At 35.3% G+C, this 17,013-nt stretch overlaps 1 protein-coding gene across 1 annotated transcript in view; it reads right to left on the bottom strand.

Annotated features, from left to right (window-relative positions):
• Positions 1-3,449: 3,449 nt before the first annotated feature.
• CHM (CHM Rab escort protein) overlaps positions 3,450-17,013 on the bottom strand; it is a 72,356-nt gene continuing 58,792 nt past the window's right edge. The window contains exons 13-15 of the mRNA XM_087749121.1: positions 14,302-14,394; positions 10,716-10,882; positions 3,450-5,580 (exon numbers count right to left, since the gene is read on the bottom strand). Coding sequence (XP_087605247.1) covers positions 5,374-5,580; positions 10,716-10,882; positions 14,302-14,394 — 467 coding nt within the window. The 3' untranslated portion in view covers positions 3,450-5,373. The remainder of the gene's footprint in view (positions 5,581-10,715; positions 10,883-14,301; positions 14,395-17,013) is intronic.

Here is a 17,013-nt window from a genome sequence, read left to right as displayed (position 1 = left end):
CTCCCATGCAGTCAACAACCGCACCTTCCTGATACTTCACTGTCAACTTTCTAAATCTCAAGTGTCATTGAGATTTACAACATTCCTGCCTGGCTCCCCATCCAGATTTTGACGAACCAGTCACTCTTAGGAACAGGAACTGGCAGCCTGTAAATAAACATAATGGTGGAATTGCTAATAAGCTCTATTTCCACCAGAAGAAATTTTTTTGCTAGATATGAGGCTGACAGCATGAATTCCACACGGCTGACCATTTCGTACTACTTACCTCTGCAGCTGAAAGTATACTTCTATGGTAACTTTTTAATCACATTAAAAAAGTTATTCTTGAAATCATACACACCTAAGTAAAGATTTCCCTCTGATTCTTGAACCAATCTTACTATTGAAGTGGGTTGCAATACATGAACATTTTGTATCAGTGTCTCAGACTTCCAGTGTTACAACTACTTCTACATCTTACCAAAGATACCTTGCATTACTACTTACCCAAGGAATGCAAGCAACTACCCTGCCACCACAACTCTCCCACACATTTCTGACAGTTTTGGTAATAGCAGGTAATTCTAACTTTTGGACATTCTATAGTGGTTGATCTCTGCAAAAGTTTAAATGATAAACTTCTATGAGTTAATAATTTTGTCATAATACATACACACACACAAAGCTAATTAATACTATTTGAAAAAAATTCTGTTAAGAATTGTATACACACCCGCAAAAATCAAATCAGTTTCATGATGTGATCTCAGTAACTTGCTCCGTTAATTGGAAAATTAGCAACTGCATTAATTGCAATCACAGAATCCTAAGGAAAAATAAAAAAGGGCACGAACAGCAGATAACCCACCAGAATCTGCAGAGCATATTGATAATTAATGGGTGAAGAGAACGTTCATTACGGCAGAAAAGCTAGGAGGGATCTCTGGAGCAGTTTAGGGTAGTTCCAACATCAGAATTTTTACTGTTTAAGGGGATGACTTGGAACTTTGCTTTTCCTTAGGGGAGAGTTTTTTGTTTTTCAAGGGCGCTGCTTTATGGTTACCACTGAATGAAATCTAATTCCCATAGCAGGCAAATTGATAGAAACTATCATAAGGAAAGAATTAGTAGATATAAACAAGCATAATACTGGGGAAGAGTTAACAAGGCTTTCACAGAGAAAAGCTGTGTCTCACAAATTTACAACAGTTTTTGAGGAGTCTAATCCAGATTGTAGTCACGCTAGCCTTCCCTGAAACGTCTGACAAGATCCCTCAAAGACTCTTAAAAACCACGAAACCTAACCATCAGAGGTAAAAGGAAGCTACTATTGATTGACAGCTAGCAAAAAAAGTAGGAATCATCTCAAACCTGTGCTGCTGAATAATTTCATAAGTTATGTTAAGAAAAGGGATGATGAAATTTGCTACTGACATAAAATTGTCAGATAAGTAAAAAACTAAAATGCAGAGGATTATATGGAAGATCTACAGTAGTAACTGAGCAACAAAATACACAATAAAGACTGGATAAACATATCCACAGGTAAACAAAACAATAATACTCTTATTTGTACTGCAAAGTCCTTAGTGCATGTGCTGGGTATTGCTCCAGTTATATGTTATTCCATTCTTGGTTAATTGTTGTTGCCTCATTCCAAGAAGCACGTATATTTTTCCCCAGAGCCCATAAACTGTTAGAAATTGTATAGAAATCTCACATTGCAGATGAGGAAATAAAAGCGCAAGACGCAGTTGATCTCGGAGCATGAAGGTTATGACAAACAGCCCCCATCTCCTATCCTCCCCCTCCCACTACAGCAATCCTGCTTTAGCTGTTTCCATCTGTTTGTCTGTCTCTCCTTTCTTTCCACCACTCAAGGAAAGTGGGTAGTTCACATGTTTTCCCACTCCCAGCCTGGAAAAATGTTGAGGAAATTGGTTTTATCCTTTCAACACTGGAGATTATGGCAGTCGCTTATTGTGTGAAAACAGTAGTTTAATACTTCTGACTTGTCATTAATCAGTACATTACTAGCAAATTGTTCTTGAAATTAAGCTGTTGCAACTCACGTTGCTGATGTGAAAAGATCTGGAGAGGAGAGGGGCCTAAAATAGAGTGAGAGCCAAAGCAAAAGGAGCATGCCACCTCCTGAGTACAGAAAGTGAAACTGATACTAGCTGCATAAAAAGAATTGTTAGAGGAACTCTGACAAGATTCAGAAGTGTATGGAAAGTATAAAATACAATATAAAAGATAAAACCCCTGAAAGTTCCCCAAGTCCTCTTCAGAGCATGTCAGTGAAACGGCACAAAGTACGTGCTCCATCACATCTCCACACAGGAGCTGACAGCGCCTGGACGTTTCTGAATCAGCAAGTCTAACATGAAGATATTTTTTTCAGGGGTCAATTTTCCCATTGATGCAAGGAGGATTTACACATGCAAGTCCCATTAACATTAATAGGAGTTACCTACATAAATCCCCCTGCAATGATAGGAGAAAAGACCCCATAGTCTGCAAGGATCTAAGTTCTAATGATTACCTGTCAAATGGCCCTAAGCATCATCATCACCAGAAAGAGCAGACGTAGCAGCGTCATGGCTGAAAATACTTCCAAAGGAACAGTAACTAATTGCAGTCCTACAGATAAGGCAATACAACAGCAGAAGGGAAAATGGCATAAAATTGACTGTTTGAATATTAAGGGTTAATCCAATTAACCAAGTTAAAAAGAAAGTACTCATTAAAAAAGGAATTCAAACATATCAAAGCACTCCTTAGGAAAAAAAAAAAGGTGTGAATATTGCATGAGCTCCAAGGTGCTTGAAGGATAATACAGCTACTTGTTTAAAAATTCAATTAACCTTATCTTTCTTTAACTTGATTTATTAATAATCCTACAGATAAATTGCCAGTTTTTAAAAAGTCATGTTATCTTTTGAATACATCCTGTATGACAAGCCTTAAAAACGACTTCAAATAAGCCTTAACCCTCACTTTGTACGCTTAAATCATTTAAAACAAGAACAAAATGCAGTTCAGTGCATGATTTCTGTAAAATACAAAGATCAACAGTCTTATCTACTGCTGTTGCAAGTGAGCTATTGGGTACTCAAGTACCATAGGAAAAACATTTTATGTTTCCATTCACCATACCAACGAGACATGAAAACAGTTTTTAAGCAATCAATGTAGTGTAAAGTCATAGCCTACAACTTGCAGATTATTCCATCTTACCTAAACTCAAATTTGCAGTATTTCCAAACTTTGCTTCACATAGACACGAAGCACCAAGATGCTACTTTATATAAACTTGCTAATTTATATAAACATACTGTCACACACGTAAGCTTCAATCTTATTACAGATGTCAACATGATGAAAGTAGACAACAGAATTATCAGGAAATCTCAGCTAACAAATTAACTGCTTTTCTTGCGTAATTGAAAGAAAACACAGAAAAATGCACTTGCAAGCAAACCTTTAATTTTCATCAAACAATTTCCTTGTAAACACAGACGATGAAAAATTCAACTATGATCCCTATTATTGAAAGACAAACAGGAGCTAGGTCCTCCACTTAGTTCTTTTACAGAGCTGTAGATGTTAAATACAATTACCATACACTCATGCTTTCCAATACGCATAAGAATTATGCTAAATGAAGAGGCTTATTACTATATATATAAATAACTGCTCAGTCACAAGCATCCAAAGATAACTGTTGTTTTAACATTGGAAACATTTCAACCGCATACTTTTCTGAGGACTTTGGGATTATACACACAATGTACCTATCCAATAAACAAGGAATGTGAACACTAACAAACCAACCAGTTTTCGAAATGTAAATTGGACAATGTATTATGATGCAAGACAAAGTGAAGTTAACTGTATAGTTATGCTGTAAAAAAATAAATTAATTAACCTTTATGGCATGACGCCATTTTAAAGGCAGGCATGTGCACTGCGAAATCGTGCAAAAGCCTGGATGTGTCAAGTTCAGGCAGCTCTGAACATTCATTATTCAATGGCGTGTTTTATTTACGTACAGTATTTAAGCACTGCTAGAACTATATCTAAGTTCACATAGAGGTTTAAACCTCGACTCATCAAAATTCAGTGATCTCTATATTTAGATATACTACTGATCTATTGGGTATACATTTTAAGGTAAATCTTTAAGTAAATGCTAAATATTTTTCGTCATCTGAATATCTAATTTCAAGCATTGTTCAGAAGAAGTGCAAGTTTATCATGGTCATTTACAACAACTTTCTCATTTGTAATTTTTCATACAAACTAGGCTTATAAATACTTCAATAAATTTTATTGTATAAACACTTTATGACTTATCATTACAAAACGCATAATTTACAGCCATCGCACTGATTTTAATGCTATTAACCAGAATCAATACTAACCTTTGGAATTATCAGTTGAACCTTCTCCCCACAACAAAAAACCTCAATTAATGATCATCTAAACTTCTCAGACACCATACTTCCAAAAAAAATTAACTACTGGCTTATTAAAGGTCCAAACACTGCAACAAATCCAGGGAAACTAACAAGTACGCTCTATTTGTGATTTTAAATTTTGTTGGGAAAACTAGCATTAAGTTTAAATTGTGCTATTTTCCTGACTACAGTAAATTAAGTCACTAATGAAAATGTGTGATCTATTAGATCTCATTAAAAAATTTTTTACTGTAAAATAGTTTCATGTGAGGAACGTCTATTGGATTATATTTGTTTCTAAATTATGGCATCAATTTCAAAACCATACAAGAAATTTTTCATTATACAAATTAAACATCATATTACATATTACTATTACATATTCTGAAGCCACTCCAGAATTGTCAATATTGTTGCCTTTAAGTTCCATTCGTAAAACCACTTTGAAGAACAGATTGTGAAGCTCACCTTCAACTGTTTAATTAGCACAGATCCAATGACTTTTAGAACAGCAATACGTTGTATCAGAACATCATCTTCTGACTGGTAAGCAAACTTGCACATTTTTTTCTTTTGATTATTTTCAACTTGTTGCCTGTTTAAAAGATGGAGGATTCCTTCCAAGATGTAAAACAAAACCAAATTCTCTCAACAAATCATGAATCCTATTTCAGCATTTTAAATTCAAATGCTTTGTTCTATGTTTTTTGTTTAGCTACAAACACCCCTGGATCTGGTGAACTTACGACTATTTAGAAACAACTCAGCTATCAATGAATCTATTTGACGAAGAAAGATTATTCAAGCTAAGGAAAGTAAGGCAATCGCAAATAATACGGCTATGATTTTTTAAACCTCTTTCTTACCCTTCCTCCCTTACATTCTAGTTTGGGTCAACTTCCTCTTCCACTAAGAGAACAGAGCTCATTCATTCCTCATTATCTTCTGTCTTAACAGCACTACTATCTCCGCTACTGCTTTCCTCAGTTGAGGGCTCAGGTTTTGTATCTGGTGCATTACTGAACCCGGACTCTTCTGGCGTAATCTCATCTTCATCATAAATAATATCTTCTGGATTTGGCGGAGCTGGGCAAAATTCCTCTGTGGGAAACATTTCTTGGAAAATAGTCTCAGCCTATTCAGAAAAGAAAGCATAAAATAAACTTCACCTTGAAATGTAATACCTTGCAGCAATATTTTACAGGTATTTAAGATTACCCTCTGTTCTTTCAAATCAATAGCGATTCAATACTTTGACAGTATTGTAAACACATGGGAAATCCATTCCTTCTTGCAGTCCTCAAAAAAGAAAAAGCAATCTATCCTTTTACATTGTTCTAGGAAAGACACAGCATAGGGCTTTTTAAAATATGCTGGTCATTCTACATTGTATTGAGAACAATGAAGCTGATTTTTTGCAAGCAAAATGGTCTTTTCCACTATAAAAATATCCCTAGCTGCAGTCAAATGCAAAGCATGGGAAAGGTCTTGCCTCTTTCCAGAGAGAAGAATCTGTTTCACATGACAAGCAAAGCCAGGAATATGGCTAATATGTACGATCTACATCATACCTACATGGGATTCCTTCTTAAATTAAAAAAAAAAAAAAAAAAAAAAAAATTTCCATTTCTGTTTTTCTGAACAGGTCATAGATAGCTCAACTGAGAACTATTCTCATCTAATGGACTATTATCATTGAAAACGTATGCATATATACAATACATTCATAATTTACTCAAAAACATCTCTATAATTTCAATGTATTACGTGCATACACCTACGTGCACAAATTGTGCCTTTCTGAAAAGAACTGTATAAGCAACTTTTATTTAGATAAAAAGACAGTTGCTCTTAAGATATAGCTCAAGGATTTAATTTACAATGCCGCTTACTCTTCGTGCTATCAAGGTTTAGAAATTAAGTACACACAAAAGTCAAGTTTTTTGACCACTGCAATGAAAGATGTTAAAAACAAATGCGTTCTTGATAACATCAGGGTAGTTGTTATTACAACATACAGAATACAACTACAAAATCTGGGAGAAAAAGAACCAAAATAATACGATCTTAGAATTCTTGAGAACGAGACATTTTATAAAAATGAAGGAGGCCAAAAATCCTTTAAAAAAACCCACAAGAATGCAAGGAGCTTTGTTAACTAGTGCTAAATAGTTTTACATGTTCTTGTGCAAATAACCCATCAGTAAGCTTATCTTAAAAAAGCTAGAGACACGCAGGAATTTATTACTGAATCAACATGCACTTCACATTTCCATAAAGGTTTTCTTTTCCAAGTCCTTAAGCTTCTAAGGCAAATGGAGACACTGATGCAGATCACAGTTACGTTTTGGGTTTCTAAAAAGGCAAAAGGAATATTGCCTCTCAATCTTGTCTGGTTAGTAAACTACGCCCTAAAGACGACCTGTGATGAAAGCTCCCACGTAGGCAAGAATGCATTTAAACTTTATATTCATACTGCTCCCAGACACTGCACTGAAAAAGCTGACAGTAGGGTCAGTTAATGCCAACTGCAAAGGCTGATTACATGGACAAGAGGGAATTGTTTTCAGATTAATACATCATTGAGCATGTCCCAAACAGCTTTCTGTGATAAACTTCACTGCCCACCAGCAGTGGATTTGTATCACCAGCACGTGGATGTAGGACTCCATTATTAACTGCTTAAATGACCCTGTCTACTCTCAGTTCAATTCAATTTTTCATTCTGCTTCCTAAATTTCACTCTTCCATACCCATTTGAAACTGTTTAAAACTATTTATATTAGTATATGAAAAAAGATACAAAAAAATTCTATTCTCTACTTCAACAACATGGTTTTGTAATTTGAAAACCTTGCCTAGTAAGTAGGGGGCAAGGCAGCACAAATATCCTACAAGAAGTTCACAAAACTAAGTTTCTGAAGGTAAGAGAAAGACTTTTTATTTCAAGTCTGCACTTGTCCTTGAAACTCCAAAAATATACTTGAACTATTATTATATTTAATAAAGTATTGAAGAAAGGTGTCAGATTTTACGCTAAATATATGACAAACTAGAGCAGACAAACATTTCCTACGCAGTTCTCAGCAATTATTCAGTCTCCAATTAGTCAGCGAATATCCACTCCAAAAATGGTCAAATAATTATGAGGTTGAACATGGACAGAAATTCTCAGTATGTTATGTAGGACATCATGACATTGATTATAATTGAACAATTTAATGGTATAGAGTGCTTTCAGGTCTACCAATTTTTTAAGTTAACCTTATGCAGCTGAAGTCATGCAGAATAACCAATAACAACTTAACAGCTCCTTCATTATAACACTTTGATACTTATTGTAACTAATTAAGTTAGTGAATAGTTCCTTCAATATTTAGCACTTAAGTGTACCAGCTTTCAAGTGTGTATGTTTGAATTAAGCATTAAGACATAAGGACGTAAAGCACTTGCATAGATACTCTAATTTAAGAGCTGTGTGAAGTTGAATAAAACTATGTTTTGTTACTGTTTTACTGTATCCCAGCTATGCACCTTGATGGCACATAGACAAGCTGTATGGGCTTTCATAGCAACTATTACAGAGAACACTACCAAACTAACAGTAGTTTGAAATACAGCACACTTGAATAACTCTGAAATCCTTCCAGATATAGAAAAAAAGGTAAACAGGTTAAAGGTTTTGCTTTACGTGATCCATACGTACAGAATTTGAAGGAATCATAAATGGCAATTTACATTTCATTTAGCCTATCCTCAAGGCCAGTGAAAGCAGACATCAAAATTAATTCAATATTATACTAGGAATTTAATACTAAATTAAAATAAAACGAGAATGAAGTAATTTGTATACTGAGCTGTAGATGGATAATTGTCTGTAAAAGCTGCGGTGTCTTGCCTTCTAAATAATGTATCATCAAAACAATCAAACGGCATGACATACAAGTTAGCATTACTAATGGTAATGAAAACATAAATCATGGGAAGTATCATTACAACAGTAAACACAGAAAACCACACACAGTGGGTTTTTGTTTGTTTTTTAAAGTGTTCTGATGCATGAGTTTGTAAATACTTCATGTTTGGAGACTTCCATCCCATTGCTAGGAAGAGGAAAGTGATCTGGGGGTAGAAGGCACACCCACTTACATGTACTTCCCTCCTCCACTTGTGTAGAAGGGAGCTGCACGCTAGAGGGGAAGGGTGTATTCTAACCGCGAGTGCTGCTTTATCTTCAGCCTTTTCTTCACTTTGTTCTCACATACACTCCTCACTTTTATTTTCCCTTATGACTTTTAATTACAAACATGTTTACACTAAAATATTTTTCACTCTATCTAGTGACCATTTGTTTCAAAATTTAAAACAGGTTCAAAGAAAATGTAGCTTCTATCTACTTTTTCTGAAAGACAGTGTTTTAGGCTCTTGATTGTTTTTCCTCCAACATCTGCTTGTTTAACATCTATCTCGCTGATGGTCACCACGTTTAACACAAAGGCTAACTACAGCACCTAGAACATTTCAACACAGCTTGATCTATCATACCATACTCATTGGTATCACATCATATCATACTCATTGGTAAGAAAAAGAACTCTTAAGGTAGGACAAAGCTGAATGCTAGAAAGGGTGGCTATCGGAATTAGAAATAGGCTGTTTTTTAAGTGTATTTAAACAGCTTTTAACTTGCACTCTTTCAAATAACAGTTAAAAATGTCATTTAGAAAAGAACCCATTTACAAGGTAAAACTGCAACCATAATAATTGTCTTGCATTATTTTTTGTCTTTACAGTTCTTTATCCTCTTGGGAGGCAAATTATTGCCTTGTAAAGCAAAATGAAGGGTACTATTAGCCCTTAATTATACTGTTCTGACCCTACAGTTCAGGCTATGTCAGCTTTTCCACTTTAAAATCTTATTTTTAAGAGGTTTATGACTTAGTCATAAAAAATCCTGCAACTAGTTAAAAGATGGCATGCACATTCTCTGAACATGGCCATTAAAAAAAACAGCTTTAAAAATGACTAGTGCCAGTTAATCCTACAAAGATGTAAAAGTGTTCTCACATTAGCTCAGAAAGCACCCTGACAGCACCGTGACGGCTGTGGGAGACTTGCCTAAGAATTTATACCTTCCTTACCAAGGTGGATCTCTGAATGGGAGAGCAAAGGAGAAGCATTCCTATAGTTGTCTTTTGTTGAACAAGTCATAATCTACCTATTTGCACGATCTTGTTGTCTTCTGCTCAACAGTGGTGGGGAAGGCACAACGAGAGGTGTCATATGAAGGTCTCTGTGAATTTCTACATACCTGCCCTGGAAGATCTGGTGCCCCTGCATATTCTGCTTATTGCCAACACAGAAGGTGGCTATTTCACGAACTCTCCATCTACCTAGTTTTGTTTAGGGAGCTTTCACTCTTCACCTCCAATTTCAAAGCACTGGTAGTTTGTCTTAAATTGAGTACTGGTATGGTATGCTGACTACTAGGCAAGCTGCAAGTGGTTCTCAGTTCAGGATTCTAGTTAGCAGGAACTAGATATGTAGACACCCAAATACTGAGAACTAAAAATCAGAACTGAGTGGGATTTGGTGCCAAATATTATCTCAAGGTCACGAATAGAATGACATTACCCTCAATTCCTTCAGAGACACAATTACACCGTAATTTTGTAATACATGATACTAAGGCAAAGAGAAGGTAAACTGAGACAGATAGCTTAATGTATCAGATTAGTAATTATGCGGGGTTTTTCTCCCAATAGGTTTTAGGTTTGTGACTGTCCTGCAGGTATTAAAGTACTTCGATGATCCTTCCAACTTGAACTGCAGATAGGCTTTTCTGACCTTTGATTTGTACTGCTTCTCTACTGCTGTACCTCCTCTTTAACCTTACAGGCAAAAGACTGTATATTTTGGGGAGTTATCATCTGTATTTCTGAATTATTTGAGTTTTTCTTTTCCACAGTATTAGAGCAAGTAAGGTACTGCTGACTTCTACGTTCCTTTTACCTGTTCAGATTACCTATCTGCTACTCCTAATGTTACTACATCAACTGACCTTTTCTCAAGTTTCCTCTATTTTCAATCCCACTGACATTCGCTTTGCTCATTAAGTAACATTTTTTTGTATGTCTAGCTGTGAAGTTTTGTTGCTGTATTAGTACTAATTACCTAGCATAAAGCAGAAGAACCCAGAACAAAAGTAGACTGTATTGCTCAGGTCTTTAAAATTAAAGTTCTGCAACCAAAAAAATTGATCTGCCCAACCTGTTTGACAGCACAGTCATTTCCTAAAGCAGAGTCTGGTCCAGAACAGACATAAACATTTGAGGGTAAGCCATCGTAAGAATTTTTGTCAACTCCTGAAGAATCTCTCATGTTGAAGTAGACTGCCCAGAGGACTCTAGGTTTTTCCTGTTCTTCATTTTCAGTCTCTGAAAAGAAAAAAAAAAATTTTCCAGTCATCAATGTTCAGACGTAGTAAGGGAAATCTGTAATCTAGCATACTAAAAGTCAATTTATTAACATGGAATTACTGTAATAAAGTAATTTTTTTTTCTTTAAAAAGCCAAATAGTTTCACTTTCCATTTTTTTCTGAGATACTCTTTCATCGTACTTTTCTTTCCCTTTACAACCATAGGTATGTAAACTCTACTTATCCTGTACACATTTAGCCACATAAGAACCAATTATCACCTAAAAGCATACTACCAAGAAGCTTGGTCTAAATTTAACGCCTTTCCACTTCATGTTATCTAGTTTACTCTGGATAAACTCCATGAGCATATGACGGTCTGAACAAGTGCTCCACGGGCTGTGCCAACTTGAAGCTATTGCATTCCATATGCAAAGATATTTTTGATGAATACTTTCCCCCCCCTCATTTAGTAGTTTATCTTTGTATGGGAACTCTTCGCATAAAATGCCTTTGCGTGCTTAAGACTGAACGCCTTCAAGCCAATCTAAGGAGCCTAACTAATGCTTATGGTTTAAATAAAAGAAATTTTAAAGAAAAACCCACAAAGAATACCTCCCCACCAAATTAACTGCAGATAAAGAATTACCAAAACCCAGAAATACTCTATTTGAGATGTGTGATATGCAGTATGTAGAATCTCTGAACTGTGGAAATACTGCATGTAGAATCTCTAAACTGTGGAAATACTGCTAAATGACAAGAAAATGATTAATTTATATTTATCTACACTTACTGAGGACTTGTACTGTGCTACAATACTCATTATGAATACAAAATCATCATAAACTACATCTTTCTTGTTCATCATCTGTACCTTCTTGTACATTCATACAAGCCCTCTGCACACAGGCAGAAAAACCTCTGGGAAGATGAAGGTCACTTTTTAGCAGCGCAGAATGCAATGGAGGAATACACAACATAGATTCTTAGCTTAATAGATACTATTTGTTTGGCATATTTGCTGTCCCCTTCTTGGTATTTTACCTCCTCTAAAATAAATGAAGCTTGCAAAAGACCTTGCGAGATTTACTTCTTTCCAAGGAAGAAACTTCTAGATAACAACAGCATTCAAAACAGTATTTTGAAGCAGCTGAATTAGAAAAAAAAGAGATAAATCTATGCTATTCCTTCAGTGTCTTTTTATAACTGTCAAATATTTTTAAAAAAATAGGTGCTAACCATACTGAACAGTTTGAAATATAAATTAAATTCATCAGCCTGTGAAAGTCTGAGCCTTAATACAGGGCAAGATGCTCTTTAATATATTTAAAAGTTCACATTGCTCATAAAAGTTACTTCTTCCTCATTTAGGCAGGAAAATGAATGGAGTCCTCTTCTCCAGGTGACTTTGCCTCTTTGACCTGCCATGGCCCAGTGCTCACTTTATCTGGTGATTCATTTTCAATAACTCCAACAGTATTTGTTCTGACATTTTAATTAAAATACGACCACTACCTCATCCTGATGATAAAAAGGCCTATGTGTCAGTGAAAACTAGCTTTTCAGTGCCTCAGTGCACCTGAGGACCCCTATGATCACAGAGTTTCTACAGAAGAATTCCAGTCAGGTTCTAAACAATATATCATTTCAAAACTGGATCACTTTAAACATTAAGATTAATGCTAACCCCCCAAATGATTAGAAGACACTAAACTGCAAGCTAATCTTTTCTTCACCAACTGAGTCTTTGAAACACATGGCACTGTCTTGAAAATTTAAGATATATGTTAAATATTAAAAGTTGGAAATTAGCAGGCTTTACATTAACAAATATCAACATCAAAAATGTTTGCAGCTCTCCACTCTAATAAAGTTTTCTATTTACAAACCCTAGTTGTATTCTACATATTTGTTTTGTAAAGGCTCTTGTACTACAAACCTAGTAAAAAATTTACATCTTTGGGACATCAAAGATGCCTTTCCTGTAAGCAAAAAAGAAAGAAAATGCGTATTATTCAATACTTTACTTCCTATTAAAAGCACTTTGTTGTATAACAAAAACAGTGAGATATTTGCTTTTTTATTAAAACGTAGAGGAAAAAAATGTAAAAATGGAAAAGAACACAGAAAAACAAACTTGTGAAAAGCTGAACTCAACCCTTCATGAAACACTCTTCTTGGTTATGGAGCCCTGGGAGGAAAGATTGGCCACATAAAAGGCTGCGTTGATTTTTTTTTTAACAGGAGAAAGTTCTACCTGAATTCATGTTATGCTAATGAAGCGTAACAGCAAATATTATAAGCAAATCAATTATAAATATTATAAAATACTTCCACATCTTACTAACTTGCGTGTATACTAACATAAACACTCCAATTGACAGCTAAGTATTGCTTTCTTATAGAAGAACTATGATTTACTGTCTTTAAGTATGAGCACACTATATTTAAAAATGCTTTGCCAGGGTTAGAACACAGCAACATTCTGTACATGCACACTACCTATTCTATGAGCATCTACCAAAAATATGATTAAATTCAAGATCTCAGGATTAAATTTCAAAGACTTCTGTGGAACTAGCTCAAAGCATCTCAGGGACAATTTCTTTCTAGGCAACAACTGCTTTGTCAACAGCTACTTTCCTCTGGGACTGTGAAATTGGCCATCGCAAGGTCAAAGTTCATGAACGTAGCTGGCAAGCTTTCCTTGAATTTGAGGCCAAATAGTTCATTATTGGAAATTACTGAAAATCTATCTTCCTGATTACACTGCAGTGTGTAACAACTTTATGCTTCCACCGCTTAAAGCAGAATCCAGAGAATTTCAACTAAAACCAGCAAACAAGGATGCACCTGAAGACAACAAAAGGATGTGCAACAGTCTTAGAATAAGAGAAGGCAAAAGAAAACTAAGACGCTTATAGCACCGAGCACATCTGGCAGCCAGAGGAAAAAAGCAGATCACTGACTTTTGGGGTTTTGGTAACTTTTGTTAGGGATACCCAAGTGAGAGAAATCACTAAAAACAGGATAGTGTAAAAAAAAAAACCCAAAAACCAAAACAGATTCACAAATACTTCATTTCACTACTGCACCTTTGAAAGACATGCTGAGAAGCAAATATGTTTCCATGAAAAAGAAAGTGTGAAAAATTAAAAAAGGTCCTGGACACTTCTTGCCATGGTCCTTGAATACTGAAGTTAAACCACAGCTGAAGACGACTTGGAACATTAGATTATGAAATACAGAAAACCTGACATCTGTCTAATCAATCTCACTCTCAAAATAGATTCCTTTACTTTGAGATGCTGGTATCTAAATAGCAGCTCACCATATGTTGACTGATGACAGATTCAGTAACAGATACTTTAGTTACAAGGGTAAATTATATTTTTGCAAAATAATCTCTTAATACTTCGTTTATTTATTTTTACCTTTTTCTGTATTTAGATTGAATAACTTCTGTACAACGGGCTCTAAATCTTCCCTAGCAGTTTTAGTTGATGGACAGGTTAAGTGGACTAAATCTGTTAAAAGAGAACACAAACTAATTACAATCACCAATACACAGATATATAAATATCATTTACAATTTTTAAAAGGCAGGGCAGGTTTTTAGAAGTCACTACTCTTCATATAAATCACTTCCTTTAACTCAGAGAAGTACTGTGTTATGGAAATACAGTGTATATACACCACACAGAGAAATTGTCTTAATACATCTCATAATTATCTCTCTCTCCCATGTATGTCGGTAAGATGGAAGTATAATTTACCATCAGCAGTGCAGACAGTGTCATTCTGTGAAAGCTGTCTATTGCTACCAGTAAAAGCAGCAGCAAGAATCTGGATAACACATTGTATTTGCCATTAACGACCTCTAGAAACCCCAAGAACATTCGTATCAGTGTTGACAGTCCAGTAGTTCAACAACATACTAACCCACAAATACCACTATTTTCATTAATGCTCTCCTTTAAGAGCTAAATTGGGACTGAGTGGGAATTTGGAAATTTGTGGCTACTCACAGATCAAGTCTGGCTGTACGGGAGTAAGTAGGAAGCTATCTTTCTCCAATGAAGCAAAAAGTAGAAAAGCAAGACTTCCATTTCTTTTATTGTACTAAACAGCAAATAAGAGGTGAAGTGAATAGATGCATGTTTTAAGTTACAGCTCCAGGGGGCTGGCAGTTAACTATTTCTCCCCAGCCACATGGAGAATGAAGAACACTGGGAACGCTGTCATGTTTTGACAAACTAGGGAGAATTTGAAGCTACGCACTGCTGAGTATCAGAGAACTTCTGCGATATAAGTTACGACATATGCAATCCCTTAGGACAACATCACAAAAAAGCTCTACAACATTTTATTCATCCACCTTGTTATAGGATGGAAGAAACAACAGTTTTGTGTTTGGGTAAGGATGAAGTTAGGTGACGTGGGCCAGTAAGGATTGCTGATAATTTGCAAAACTGATTTCAAGTACTTGATTTCAAGAGGTGCTCTGTACACATCAGAAACAAATTGCAGAGTACAGCAAACCCATATTGGAAAAAGATGACATGAAAAGATTTTGGACCACAAGAACACGTTTGTGGAACTGAATAATTAATCGAAATTCACCTTACAGCATGGGCAAATCAATGTCACTAAATCCGATTTTGTATTTGTGGAAATTCACAGTTTTGCCTGAACAATGCAGGTTTGATATTTAGATTTCTTGCTAATGTACATGTTTTCATGAAAATAAAGTTGCTAAACAGATTCCTCATGGAACACAACATTCCTTTATTTGTTCTGTTTTGCAAACTAGTGAACTTGCTGACTTCTTAGAAAAGACAATCACCTGATGCAGCTCTTGACCTCTTTTCTGTTCCGTTCGTCTCTAGTCAGATACAGAACCAGCTACTCTGCTGCTTTATACCCCTGACTTTACATCCATTCGTTCAGATAGTTAAAAGCCTCATCCTAAAGCTTCTTATAAAACCACCTTAACGGACTCATTTGCTCCTGAACAGTTGTCTGGAAACTTGTCAGCAGAGAAGTATCTGTCAGAGAATTATGAAGAAGTTTAACCTATCTTTATACAAAGTTCAAACGGATTCATTTTTTTCCTCATTCCTGTACATTTCTGATCAATTTAATAGCAATGTATAGCTGTGGTGTTATTTTAAATCCAGATGACATTTTTCTCTTTTCACTCTGAAGTCTGGCTATATTTGTGCCATTATTTACAAGTACATCACACCGATCTTGAATGATTTCCTGGCTGCAGTTATGCCACAGAAAGCCTGACACTGACTCCAGGAGGACCAGAAATTTAACCCTTCATCCTCCTCCTCTTTCAGATTGCATACACAGAGATTATATTCAAAAATATTCATTTTTTATTTAACTAAAACCAAACCTTCTGTCTAAAAGGAATATGTACTAAAAAACGTAACAGAAAACAGGTGGCGATAACGAAAGTCTCCCTATAACCTTAACTAAATGTTTACAACCCCAAACACTGTAATACAATCTATTCTTTCCTCAAAAAAACCCAGCTATAAATCACTAAAGTTCACATCATTTACTTTCTATAAAATCTTTTTTATTATCTTTAAGGTTATGGCTATGAGTCACAGTCATCAGTATATATTTTGATTATATTTGATTTACTCAGGTATAACTGCATTAGTTACAGTGGTTGCCAACATTTGTCTTCAAGTAATTCTTCTAGCAAGAAGAACGATGAGTTTAGTTCACGATTTCATCATTACAGTCTCAATTTTTAGGGCAAGTGAAGGAGTTTGGTTCCACTCAACTGGCAATACAGATTATGTGCCTGTCATTTATGCAGTGTGATCAAAGAGTAGATGTATTTGTATACTTATCTTAAATAATTGTTTGAAGGAGAAATCAGTCAGGTCAAAACCCATTTATAGATAATGATGTAAAAGTTTTAAAAAAAATTATGAAATATGTCCCATAACTAGCACTCAGCTATACCTAAAATACAACTATATTATTTCAATACATGAAGACAAATTTCATTAAGGAACGTATTACCTTCTCTTCCAAAATGAAAAGAAATTATGGAGAAAAGTAAATAACAGGAACCTTAATTTTTCAGCACCACAGAAATTCTCATGAAACTAGTAATT

Source organism: Nipponia nippon, unplaced genomic scaffold (genome assembly GCF_047370975.1).
Source record: "Nipponia nippon isolate SJK-2023a ecotype South Korea unplaced genomic scaffold, ASM4737097v1 scaffold_12, whole genome shotgun sequence".
NCBI classification, from domain to species: domain Eukaryota; kingdom Metazoa; phylum Chordata; class Aves; order Pelecaniformes; family Threskiornithidae; genus Nipponia; species Nipponia nippon.
Note: the sequence above shows the minus strand (reverse complement) of the source record. Positions and strands in the feature narration are given on the sequence as shown.